This window comes from Rhinolophus sinicus, chromosome 14 (assembly GCF_057876585.1).
Source record: "Rhinolophus sinicus isolate RSI-liver-muscle chromosome 14, RSI-T2T, whole genome shotgun sequence".
Taxonomy (NCBI): domain Eukaryota; kingdom Metazoa; phylum Chordata; class Mammalia; order Chiroptera; family Rhinolophidae; genus Rhinolophus; species Rhinolophus sinicus.
The window spans coordinates 85015300-85028563 of record NC_142514.1 but is presented as its reverse complement, the minus strand read 5'-3'; the positions used below and the strand labels follow the sequence as shown (position 1 = coordinate 85028563).

The following is a 13264-nucleotide window of genomic DNA, read 5'->3' as shown; positions in this document are numbered from 1 at the left end:
GAAAACCTCCAAATTGCTGCTTCTCTACAGCTCTCCATGACGCTCACTCTCCTTCTCATGTCTTCCTCTTGACAGTCCCCTCCCACTGTGGATGGCAACATCCTCACGTCACTGTACAGAATTTCAATCTATTCCGAAGCTTATTCCTATTTTACCTTAGTCAGCCCACGTTTTCTCCAATGGACAGCTCATGGTACCTGCCTGCATTCTTATCATGGCCTGCCCTCCTCCTGGAAGGAGGACGGTGAAGAAGAGGTTGCTTTCCTCTTTGACCTCCTGGGTCTTCTTTAGAAAACAGACCATCACCATCAGTCAGGGTCCCAATATTTGGGATATGTCATCTTCTCCACATCGTTCCATAACCCCTGTCACCTGCCCCTCTCCTTTGATCTGTTTCTCCAGCACCTCTTCAGCAGCGACGTCCACAAAAGGGACCCATGCGACATCATTCCTTTGCAGCTCTAGCCCTCCTCCTTCACCACAGAAGGTCCCATTCCACCGTGCAGCAGCCCCCCCACCCACCATCCCAAGTAGAGCCTTACCTTTGCTTCCTTGTGATCACCTCCATCCAGGCCCTATCCCAGTAGAGAAGGTATAGGCTAGTCAGGTTTGCCTTTTTGTAGGAACCTTTACTGATCACATGACAGGTGTGGCCCATGACAGTAGCCCCTTGCCAGGAACCTACACTGGGTACAAAACTTGGGGGAGCCCAAGCCCCTCTCAGACAAATGTGGCATTTTTCTTCTCTTGGTACCTGTTATGCCAATGAACATCAGAAAGCCTTACCAGGTTCAGAGCATAAAAATTGTTTGTCCCCCTGCTCCAACCACTATAGAGGGAAAAGAAAAACACATAATCCAGAGGAGCAGAACATTGCACTCCAAACCTGCAAGTCAGTCGTACAATCTGCACCTTTCCCCCATGTGAGTGTACCTGCTTTCTAAGCCCTCTTAGCACTTAGAATCACTGAGCACCATTCTAGTTCTATGGTCTTGAACTTAGAGCTCCCATCTCTGATTACAATCTCTTTGTCACACTACTAATTTCCTTTATCATTTTATATACTATATTTATTTACTGTCTCCCGAGAACAGGAGAGAAGCACCGAGAGGGCTAGGATTTTTGACCAAATTGTTCGCTGCCATGCCCCCCCACCTAAAATATGTTGTTGTTTTTTAATGTGTTTGATTTTTTAAAATTGGGGCTTCCAGAGGTTTAACTTTTGCAGCTTCTGCCTTTTACTAGTTTCCTTCCGAGGCGTCCTTGTCCAGCCTGTGTACCCTATCAGCCATTTCATGCTAACATTTTAGGCTCCCTTGCCATCTGATCCTACAAGGCTGATTCCTATGCTTAATCATTACCACCATCTGCTTTCTGCCGTTTGTGTTTCCCTAAGCAGAACATTGCTGGAGAGTCATTACAAAACTATCCTAAACCCACCTGCTGTAGGGACCTGCCACCTAACTTCAGCTGGATGCTCCCTGCCACCTACTTATTATGCACCTCATTATTTTCCTGGTGCCCTTCCCAGCATACACCTTTTCAGCTTTCCTGCTCATGTTTAAGCTCTCAATCTTATGCTAAAACAGCCTTTCTACTCTCAAAAGATGATAATTTCAACTCTAGCAAGAACTTTCAAGACATTTGATCAAAATCCCCTTACCAATTCCTTTTTCATGTCATCCCATTCCTCCACCTTAGAATATTTTGGACACATTCTCTCATTGTTCCTTCCTGTTTCAAGGGAAAAGTTACCCATCCTCACAACCGAGGTCACCACCTGTGGTCTCAGTTATGTGTGGGTCTCTCCCATGGTCCTCTTGCTCCTTGCATTTACATTCTCAGTGTCTTCCCCTCTGCTGGTTCTTTTCCTTCTCTCTGCAATCATGTAAATTACCTCTGACCTGGAGACCACGTTGTCCACGCACCATCTGCTTGATCCAGACCGAAATGTTCTCTCCTGTTCATTTCCATTTTCTTAAGCGTGGGCATGCCGCCTGCGTGTTCAGTTCTTTTCATCACCCAGTTATTCTTAAACTTCTCACCCAGTTATTCTTTAACTTCCCATAAATCTGGCTTTCCCCCACAGTGATTTCACTTCTATTGTACTTCCTCTCAGTCATGTTAAATTAATCATCAAATTCTGTCAGTCATTTCGTATTGTCTCTAATATTCTTCCCTTCCCACTCATGGCATCCATTAACTGAACAAGCTCTTTGGTTTACATTAGGTTTTTACTGTAGTCTCCTTATTGATTTCTAATGTACCCTGCAAAGTTCTGCAAAATTAATTTTGCTGAAATCAATTTTATCATTTGATTCTTCTATTAAAAAATCTTCAAAGACTCTAATCATAGGATAAATTTTAAGCCAGTCATCCATAGTAATTCTACTATATGCCAAGCAACCTCTGAGAAAGAGTTACAACTTCTTACCATTCTTGTTTCTAACTTCTTCCCCCTAAAACTCCCTATTCTAGCAGAAAATTCCCATCTCTACAGTTTTTCCAGCGGCATTTTACCTGATGCTTGCTAACTTTACCCATTCACTAACTCTCTACTCATCTTTCTCCATCCTTTTATTCAACAATTATTCATTTAACACTTAATATTTACCAGGCATGCTTCCAGGTGCAAGGACACAGACATGAACAATATGGTCTCAAAATTCAGCTCTTCTGGAGTTTATATTCTAATCTGGGAAGAAAAACAATAAACAGTTGTCTGGAAAGAAAGGCAGAATATTATTTTCCTTCATGATATATACACAGAGTGTGCCAAAAAAATGTATACACATTTTAAGGAAGGAAGAAACTGTATTAATATTACCCTGATGGTACCCACTTTGAGAACCTTTTATAATGGCAGAAGTCAAGTGTGACTTGTATTCATCTTTTGTTATCGGTATATATTGAGTATTACAATTTTAATACAGTTTTTTCCTTTCTTAAATAAATATATATATATATATATATATATATATATATATATATATATATATATATATATATATATTTGGCACCCTCTGTCTATATATAGTCAGTTGGTAATAAATGCCAAAAGAAAAATGAATCAGGAAAGGAGGTCAAAGATGGCCTCATTGAGAAGATGGCCTTGAAGCAGAGATGTGGGGTGGTCCAAGAGGGAGCCTTGAGAAGGCAGAGGTACAGGGGAGGAAGAGAAAACACAGAATCTCAGGTAGAGCATGCAGGTGTGCTTAGGATCAGCACGGAGGACAGTGGCCGAAATGAATGAGCAAGGGTTCTTAAGGATTATGAGTGAATGAGCAAGTGGCAGGAGGTAAGTTCAGGTTACAAGAGGCCAAACTCTGAGGAGTCCTGAATGCTATTGCTAGGATTCTGGCTTTTACTCCACATGAGATGAGAGGCCATTAGAGGGTTTTGAGCAAAGGAGACATGTTCTGCTTACCTTTAAAACAATTACTCTGGCTGTTGTGCTGCGAATATGCTAACAGGCAAAGGTGAAGGCAGTGGAAACCAGTTATTGTTGCAACAACTCAGACAGGAAGATGGAGATGGCTTGGACCAGGATGGTAGTCGTGGAGGTGGTGGAAAGTAGTCAAATTCTATGAATATTTGAAGGGTGAGCAGACAGAATTGCTGGCAGATTGGATGAGCAGTGTGAGAGACAGGGCAGTAGTGCGCAGGGCACTGAAGAATCGAATTGCCATGGATTCCGATGGGAAAGCCTTTGAGAAGATTAAGGAGTTAAGTGCTGACGTGTTATATTGGTTGGGTTTATTACTCATCTCAGCAGACATATAAACTAGGCACTTGGATACCTAGGCCAGAGCTCAGGGGAGATGACGGACCAGTGTAACCCATAAAGACCTCTCCCACCTGTCCACTTCTAGAACTTCTCATCCGTAACTCTCATTTGATGTTACATGAATTGTCTCGTGGTGCCTAGTGTGTTCTTGCTTTGTATTATTTAACTCTCATTTTCTTCAAATACATATTTGTATGCTTTGTCTTCTTATAAACAGTTTCACTCCCTTGTGGGGTAGGCCTACACCATCGTATTTCGTTAGAATCCCGTAGCACTTGGCAGAGTTTGGCTACTCAGTAGTCAGGCAATAACTACCACTGTGCAAGTTCACTACCCCTGACTTTTGAAAACAAGCATGTTTTGACTATTTCTTGTTCTCACCTTTGCAGGCCACTACGTACATGGCATTTGTATCTATGGAAACGGAGATTTAAAGTGGTTGATTAATTCGCAAAGCCTTTTTGCTAACAAATTTGAGCTTGCTACGTACCCCCTTACTGTGGAATGCCTAGAACTGAGACTCCGAGAAAGGACCCTAAATCAGAGTGAAACTGCAATACAGCCCAGTTGGTATTTTTGATCTACTGCAACTCATGACTGAAGGAATATAGCAGCTGGGAAGAAGAGCCTTTCTTTATGACAGAACTTTGCCTTGGATAACGGCTTCAGGACTGAGGTGACTTCAGGACCTGGCTACACTATTGTATGTTAAAAAATCCACTGGACACTGTGAAGTACATTACCAGGAGGCTGCACAGAGCAATCCTAGCACTTTGGCCACTCTGGCCATTTCCTGATGCTCACCTCTGTCAGTGTGTTGTTCGGATCAATGGTTTAAGTCTAACTGTCGCCAGATCTTTGTGCTAGATACTCATCATATATAAATGTTCAAATGAAAAGGAGAATTATAGATAATGTGATTTAGGAAAAGAAGAACTGGGTTTCTTTGAAGAGGGAATCTCCTATAACAGATCTATAGCCATATATTCATGGACACCACTCTTCTTGGCTCAACCTCACAGACATGCAAGCAGCTTTCTGGGTAACTCATCAGTCTCCTTTAAAACTTGAGCTACTAGAACTGAGAACTAGATCTTGTTCCTGAGTTTCAACACTAACCTTTTCAGTTTATTCGTCTGAAATCTGTATAGAATACACAGGGTGTGCTTTAAGACAGCAGTCACTGCCTGCTGCTTCGGTAAAAAGGACCCCGGGGAAACAATGTTTCTCGATTATGTCTGATGTGCTCTGATCCCTCTTCCATCATTTTTCATTGAGAACACTGAAAAGTTCTCTCAGAAGGAAGGTATTCCTTGAAGAGGTGGTATTGCATGGATCTAGTCTCAAGTCTCTAACACCTCAGAATGGATCACTTTCCACTTCTGTCACCACCCTCCATCTCAACCAGTTATCTTGCTTGCAAAATGGAGACCAAATTCTACCATGTGAGGCTTTTCACAACTCCATAATGCGCTCGAGTGGCTTGATAATGCTTGGTGCTGATGAGAATGCCTAGATTTTTAAGAGCTTTCAATTGTGGCTGAGCATCTCTGTCCTTACCCTTTGTCCGTTCACTCATCCAATTCATTCAGTATGCGTCAATAAATATTTCTTGAGTATTTGTTACACATGAGACACGTGCTGAGAAAAGCAGGAAAAGTAAGACAGATTTTTGTACTCTAAAAATCTTGGTAATGATGTTATCATTGGAAAGGCTGCTCTAGAGAACCTTAGAGATTGGTTATACTTTAATACATTTACATGCAGGATTGTAGATTGTGATATCGGACCAGGGATCTCAGTAATTACAAGTTGAGGTTAAAATCAGAGATTATCCTAGAGAGAGAAGGGAAGGAGGAGACAGAAGCTAAAGCCTGTTGTGTTCTAGGCATTCTGCTAGCTCACTACATTCAAACTTCACAGTACTCATGACCCTCATTATTATCCCCATTTTGCAAATGAAGTAAGTGAGGCTAGAGAGGCTGTTACTAAGCATTAGGAAACAAGCTCTCTGTCTGACAATTGGCATTCTCCTACTGGTCTCAGTTCATTTCCTGAGGTGTAATATTAGAGAAGGTGAAATAAAGTCATATTTAGCATACCCGAGAAGTTGGGTTTTAAGAATGGTCTGAGAAAAAGTCCTGTCACCTCAGAAAAATGTGAAGTCTACTTTTGTATTCCTCTGATCTACTGAGTCCCTTAATATTTATTTATTCAAATGAAAACAGTTACTATAACTAATGATGCATTTAATGAACACATTCTTTTCTTTTTTTATGTAATTGTGCCTGTTGAATGTTAATCATATTTAAAGGGAATGACTCTGAAATAAAGCTGGGGTTTTTTTTTCTGCTACTGAAAAAGATGGAACTATATCAGGTGGTAAAGGGCTCAGGGGTAGGGGGCACACCAAGAGCTCATGGCAGAGTCTAAAAATTGCCATTTTTCAACTTATTTGAATGACGCCACCTGTGAAGAAGAAATGTTTTACACTGGATCTTTCGCATGTAGAATGGGAAATCCTTTGGAATAGAAGATGTTTACATGTCCATTGCTGGTCATCCCTCCTATGTCTTAAATACTTTAATATTGGAAGAGTGTAGTGTTTGGGCGAGTGGGTTTTGGCTAGCCCATGGAGATGCCCGGTAACTACTGAATCTATCTTTGTTTTCCGTGATGTTCCATATTGTTTTCTTGGAAATAAATTAATATATTGTTTTCCACCTTTGGGGCTGTTGTGTATTTTTATTTGATGGTTGGTTAATATGCACTAAAGAGCACGTTTAACAAGATGATTCTCCTAGCATTAAAAAAAAAAATACGAGTAAGCACATTAATAGATACACACATACCTGTTTTAAAAAAGTTCCATCCACTGAAAAATAACTAAACATTCCCTTTTTGGGATGTTGGGGACAGTTTTGAGAATGATAGGGAAGAGAGTATAATGGAAGATCAGTTTTATTTAAATTGGGTACAACTATTTTAAAAGTTGAGTTAGGAATAAATTATGTTTCTGTATTTGCCTGCTTTATTCATTTTTTTAAAAAATCAAGATACATCTTAGGAAAAGTTAGTAACTCATGTTACTATGATCATAATTACTTGATTATCAAATGCCAAAGTTTCGGAGAAGCCTTTCAGTGCTAAGTTTTGCTAAACAAATCTTGCCCTTACTAGACAAATGGAAAGTGGTAGAAATACTAAGGGAAAAAACTCATTTAAAGGACATATTCTACATCATTTAAAAAAATGTATTTTAAAACTAAAGTGAAAAACATTTTTTTTTATTGAAGTTTATTGGGGTGACAGTTGTTAATCAAGTTACATAGATTTCAGGTGTACAATTCTGTAATACATCATCTATAAATCCCATTGTGTGTTCACCCAGAGTCAGTTCTCCTTCCATCGAAAAACATTTCAAACCACAAATAATAATAAAAAATATGATGAAAATAGAAAGAATATAGAGAATATAGAATACAAAGTGAATTAATACAGAAGGCTATGGAATAAAAAGTGAACTCTCTCCAGAGGTAACCACTTATTTGGTGTATATTTCTAAATGCCTTTTCAATGCAGTGATATATGTGTGTGTAGAAATACAAACACATTGACTTAAAAAAATTAGTTGATCATACAGGTATATAATAGAAATTACATATTTTTGCAACTTGCTTTTCTGGGCCATTTAAAAACAAACTCTTAATTTTAGAATAGCTTTAGTTTTACAGAAAAATTTCAGGTACTACCAAGTATAGTACCATACACTCCACTCTCGGTTTCCACTATAATCAAAATGTTACACTAGTATGGTACATTTGTTATAATTAGTGATCCAATATTGATACATTATCATTATTATCTAATATTCATCCTTCATTTAGATTTCCTTAATTTTTACTTACTTCCCCCACTCCTCCCCCAGGATCCCATCCAGGATACCACACTACATTTAGTCATCATATCTCCACAGGCTTCTCTGGGCTGTGACTATTGCTCAGACTTTCCTTGTTTTTGATAGCCTTGACAATTTTGAGGGGTACTTGTTGGGTATTTTAGAAAGTGCTCCCCAGTTGGTTTTGTCTGATGTTTTTCTCAAGATCAGATTGGATTTTGTGGTTTGGAGGCAGAAGACCACAGAGGGAAAGTGCCATTTTCATCACATATCAAAGGTACTCATACCTATGTACTACCAACATGACTTACCACAGTTGATGCTGACCTTGATCACCTCTCTTGGGCAGTGTTTGTCAAGATTTTCCACTGTGAAGTGGCTCTTTTTTTACCTTTCCACACAGTACTTTTCAGAAGGAAGTCACTATTCACAGCTCATACGTAAGGAGTGAGGAATTATGCTCCCCCTCCTTTAGAGCATCTACATAAATTACCTGGAATTCTTTTTTACAGGAGATTTGTTCTTTTCTCCAATGTATTTATTTATTCAATCATTTATTTGTATCAATGTGGACTCATGGATATTTATTTTATACTCTGGGTTATAATCCTTTTTTTTTCCTCAAAGTGTCCAGCTTTGGCCTTGGGTATCTCTTTCAGTTGGCCCCTGAGTCTCTTTGGCTTACTCCCATCATGGTGGGGGTTAATGAACACTCTTATTTTCTGGCATTACAAAATGCTCCACTTGAACGTCTCTTGCTGTCTCTTACTCAGTTTCGAGGACAAATGACAGTAGCCATGGCCTGAGAAGTACATGGTGATCAGAGGCTCAGACCTCAGATGAGGGTCTGGGTCACCTTACCAAGCAAGCCATCTGGGCCAGCAGAGGTGCTAGTGATGGATAAGGGGACTCTGAAATGCGGAAGAAAAGGAGACACTGGGTATCAGTTATGACTTCAAGACCACCTGCAATGGTAGAAGCTGTAGGTCATTCCACTAATCTTCCCTTCATAAGCTGTCCCCAAGGAAACTCGATCCCAGATCTTGGAGGAGCTGTTTCCTAAACTTAAAGGAAAAAATGGAAGCTGCTCAAGTGGGGGCTGCACTGCACAAATGGGATCTCTCCAGGACTCAGGCCATCAGCCTTCTGTAAGAATTTACCCTGAGACTCAACCAAGGTCACATCCCATCTTGGGTCAGCCTGCACCCAATGCCTGAATGATTTGGAGCTATAAAGGCAATGTCCTCACTTTAAGTTGGGCCCATCGCAGCTTATGAGCTCTCTGCAGGGTGGGCTGAGGCCTTTTCATGATTGCATGGCCGCACAACTCTACTCAATCCTGATTCCTTCTCTTCCCACAGAATTATTGAATCTGAAGTGCTTCCTTGTACGTTTATCTCCATTTTCGAGCCTGATTTCTGGAGAACCTTACCTGTAACATGTTTCCCACCCAAAGATGATACAAAAATTCACCTATATTTTCTTCTTTAACTTTCATAGTTTCTTCCCGCCTATATTTAACTTTTTAGCATTCACATCATCTATCACTTATTTTGTCACATGATTTCAGGTAGGGAGGTAAATTTTTAATTCTGTGACAGAAAGCCAATTATCCCAATACCATGTTTTCTTTATTGATTTGAAATGCCAACATGATCATGTTCTAAATTTACATATATTTATGCTTTTTCCAGACTCTATTCTGTACTATCGATCTTTTGATCTATTCATGTGCCAAAACCATGTTTTAAAAATTGTTATAGATCTCTGATATGTGGCAAGACAAAGAATCTCTTACTGTTCTTTTTCAAAATTTTCTTGACTATTTTTGCTCATTTAATTTTAGACAAATGTTAGAAACAGCTTATTAAATTCTTTGAAAAATCCCATTGGGATTTTTATGGAATTTGTACAGAATTCATATTGATTAATTTTAGGGTAATTAAGCCTTGACAATGTCGAGCTGTCAATATGTCTATTTATTCAGGTCCTCTTTTATATCCTTCACTAATGCAGTTTTTCTTATGTAAGTCTTGCACATGTCATGTTATGTTTATTGTCATGTATGTTATAGACTTCTTTGTGCTTATTGGGAATGGGATTTTTAAAGACTATTTTTATTTTACTATTGATAGTGTAAAGGGAAACAATTGGTTTTGATCCTGTATGTGGTTTTTATGAAACTTTTTCATGATTTTTAATAGTTTCTCAATGTGTTACATCTCACGTTTTCTGGTACTTATCTATAAATAAGTTTTGACTTTTCCTTCTCAATATTTAGTCATTTTATTTCTTTTTCCTGTTTCCTTACATTGGTATAAATTTACAATACAATTTTAAATGGTAGCAACGATAGCAGCTATCCTTGAGTTGTTCCCAACATTATAGGGCATGTTAAACTCTTCTGCATGGTGTTGGAAGTTTGTTGTAGGTTTCTGGTAAATACCTCTTATTGAGTTCAGAATCAGAATACCAGAAAATAAATATATGTCAAAATATATCATGAATCTATTTTTTAAAAATCCGTTGTTATCTCTTGTTTGTTGCTTGATGGAATTATGGGTGATTTGGGTTTTTAAATTTTTTCTTTGCACATGTTACTTCAGAAAGTGAGAAGAAAAGGTCACAACTCCTAATCATTTTAAACACTAGGAATGTAGCTTAGCAGTCTCTATCAAGTGGGAAACTGGAGCAGGGGTCCCTTTGAACAGACTTGGCAAACAGTTGGGAGTTGGGAAAAACGAATGCCCGTGGGGAATGTTCCCCTTGTAACTAACCCCTCTTCTGCTCAGGATGGCTTAGGGATTAAGCGGTCAGGTCAATGGGAAAGACACTAGAGGTCAACCTCCCAAGGCTAAGTTCTGACCTTGGAAAGAAGACTAACAGTGATGGCTCTGAGAGGAGGGTCAGAGGCGAAGCTGACTACATTCGTTTTTCCACAAGGAACACCTACAAGCTTTGAAAGTGGTGGGCATCCACGGTGGAAGGTTAACCTTGACCAGTCCTGTTGTAAGCCCAGGAAGCCTGGCCTACCTCTTGGGAAAGATCCTGGGGGCTGTATTAAATGGTTGTATTAGAATAACCTGATAGTAAAAGATTCTTAAGAAAAGAAGACAAAATTCATAAACTGATGGCCAGCATCAAGTGTCAAACGATAGAAGTGAATCTCAGGCATAATGTGATCAGGAATTGAGGATATTAGGAGAACTGGTTCAAAAAGTTAGTGCAAGATTTAGAGTGAGTTATTTATGAACTTCAGGCTATTTATTTCAGTTAAAATAAATTATTAGTGAAATTCAGACCATCAGTGGTACACAGCAAAAATGTAGGGTTCTAGAGGGCTTTCTAAAAGAATTTTATTTTGAAATAACTTTAGACTTAGAGAAAAGTTACAAAACCATTACAGAGAGTTCTTATAGATCTTTCACCCAGCTGCTCCTAATGTTAACATCTTACATAACCAAAGTTCAATGATCAAAATCAGTTTTGTTAGAACAATGGAGAAGAAGCTGGAATGAAAGATAAGAGTCTGTGGAGCTCCACAAAGAAGTCAAGGGAGGAAAACATGACTGCCAATTTCCAACCCATGTCAGTAGAAGCTGAAAAGTGACAGCCAGATGTTGGTGAACCAAGTATACAAAGAACCTCAGGGAAGGGGACCAGACGGCAAAGATCTATGAAAGATGCTGAAGCTTCCCGTCCACAAAAGATGCCACAAGACAATAAAAGAGTAGGATTTTGGAAGAAGATACCAATTCCTTCATTACTCCCTAAACTGCCATCAGTCAACCTACTTCACTGAGACATCATCAGGGCCTGGTGCCAGCAGTTACAGCTGTGTCCCAGAGGCTTGGAATTGGAAGCATATAGAAGACTCTGTGAAAATGCTTACCTTAATCAAAAGGATATTCCTATCGCAACAAAGGAGGCCAAGATCTTGATAAAATCACAAAGAAAATTAAAGATGGAAAAGGAGGAAATGACTCTGGAAAGTTCCGATATTCTTGAAGTGACTGCTCCCCCTGAGGAGGGGGCACCTGCTCTTGAAGGGTCTACTGCTCTCCTTGAGGTAGTGGACAATGTCATTGTGACAACTCCTGCCCCAGATGCTGTGTTTGCTTCCTGGACCAGAATTGCAGCCTGGGCTGGGAACATGGAGACAGTGGAATCACCACAAGAGGCCTCTGGTGTCAGGTGGTGTGTGGTCCACGGCGCGGTCTCCCTGCAGACAGAGGGCTGGGTCCAGCTCGTCTTACGCTGGGCCAACCTGGGTTTCTGGACTACAAGGGAGAGTGTGCATACTCTTCTTGCTACCTGCCTGCAACTTTCCACCCCTGGACCTGGAGGACAATATGTTGTGCCCCAGATGTGTTCATAGGAATAAGGTGGTCATGAAAACCCTCCAATGAAAAAGGGTACAGTTATGATTATAATTAATGGTAGAAAGGTGACTAAAATCGACCCCATGGTGTCACTGATCGCTGAACTCCAGGCTGCTCCACACCCTGCATGCTTCCTGCTTAGAGAGGGCACACAGACTGGTGGGGTGCAGATGTTACCCTCAGACCCCCAACGCCTGCTGCTTTGTCTGTTGGGATACAGAATCTTATGTTTTAAAGTGGAAAAACATTTCACAAATTATCATTCCTTGTAATTAATACGAGGAAAAAGTCAATACCATTAAATGATTACCCTTCTGAAACAGAATTGACTTAAGCAGCTCTTTTAAAGTGGGAACCTGAGCCAAGCATTGAGAAGAACAGGTTAAGTAAAGAAACAATAGTAGGCTCCCATATTGGATTCCACATCTCAGAATTTTCACTCCTTTGGGGGGCTGCTGCCTTCCAATTTTAAGTTCAATGAGTTCAGTCTCTTGACTGTTGTAAGCCAAAGGGAACACCGTTATTCTCTCCACTCCCCAAAATACATTCTTAATATACGACAACATTTTTTGAAGTTTTCTTAACCTGAGATTTCTATGATGTGTCTCTGGGATAAAAACACAGGGCACTTCACCAGTGTTATTTCCACTTGTAAGTATTTTGTATATATTTACTGATTAAAAATGTTCAACGTTACTTTGGAATCATAGATACATAATATGTTTAAAATATATATATAAAATAATCCATCTGTTGTATTTAGGAAACTGTGTTGTATGCAAATTAATGTTCTTAATAGGATTAAGCCAAAAGGCGTGGTTATTAGTGGTTGGAACTTTTCTGTGTAATAAATAATACTGTCATGCAGGGACTCAGGCGGGGTCTCTTCTGGGGTCTCTAGTCCCGCTCCCCACATAAGAACGCAGGATATGGTGAGGCCAAAAAGGAACACCCACGGAGCCATAGGTAGGGGAGTCATACCACTATAGTCTTGCTGGCATCTGGGTTGGAGACACAGGAAGCAGGAGCCACACTATCCACAACCTGCCGTCCACTTCTCTGCAATCCTCAACCCGCACTCCACCGTGCTAACTGTAATCCGCTCTTGCTAGCTCAGCCACCATCTTCTTGCTAGCCCCCATTTTCTGCTAGTGTAGCCACGGCAGTTATATTAGTGGCCAATGGCTCACTGGTTAC

The 13264-nt window shown here is 40.0% G+C and overlaps 1 protein-coding gene and 1 pseudogene across 3 annotated transcripts in view; both read left to right on the top strand.

Annotated features, from left to right (window-relative positions):
- Positions 1-6512, top strand: part of GCNT2 (glucosaminyl (N-acetyl) transferase 2 (I blood group)) — an 85188-nt gene extending 78676 nt beyond the window's left edge. For all 3 annotated transcript variants that reach the window (XM_088791383.1, XM_088791382.1, XM_019752340.3), the window contains one exon: positions 4177-6512. In XM_088791383.1, the coding sequence (XP_088647509.1) occupies positions 4177-4367 (191 nt within the window). In that variant the 3' untranslated portion in view covers positions 4368-6512. The remainder of the gene's footprint in view (positions 1-4176) is intronic.
- Positions 6513-6662: 150 nt separating this feature from the next.
- LOC148755753 (developmental pluripotency-associated protein 4 pseudogene) lies at positions 6663-12915 on the top strand (annotated as a pseudogene).
- Positions 12916-13264: the final 349 nt, after the last annotated feature.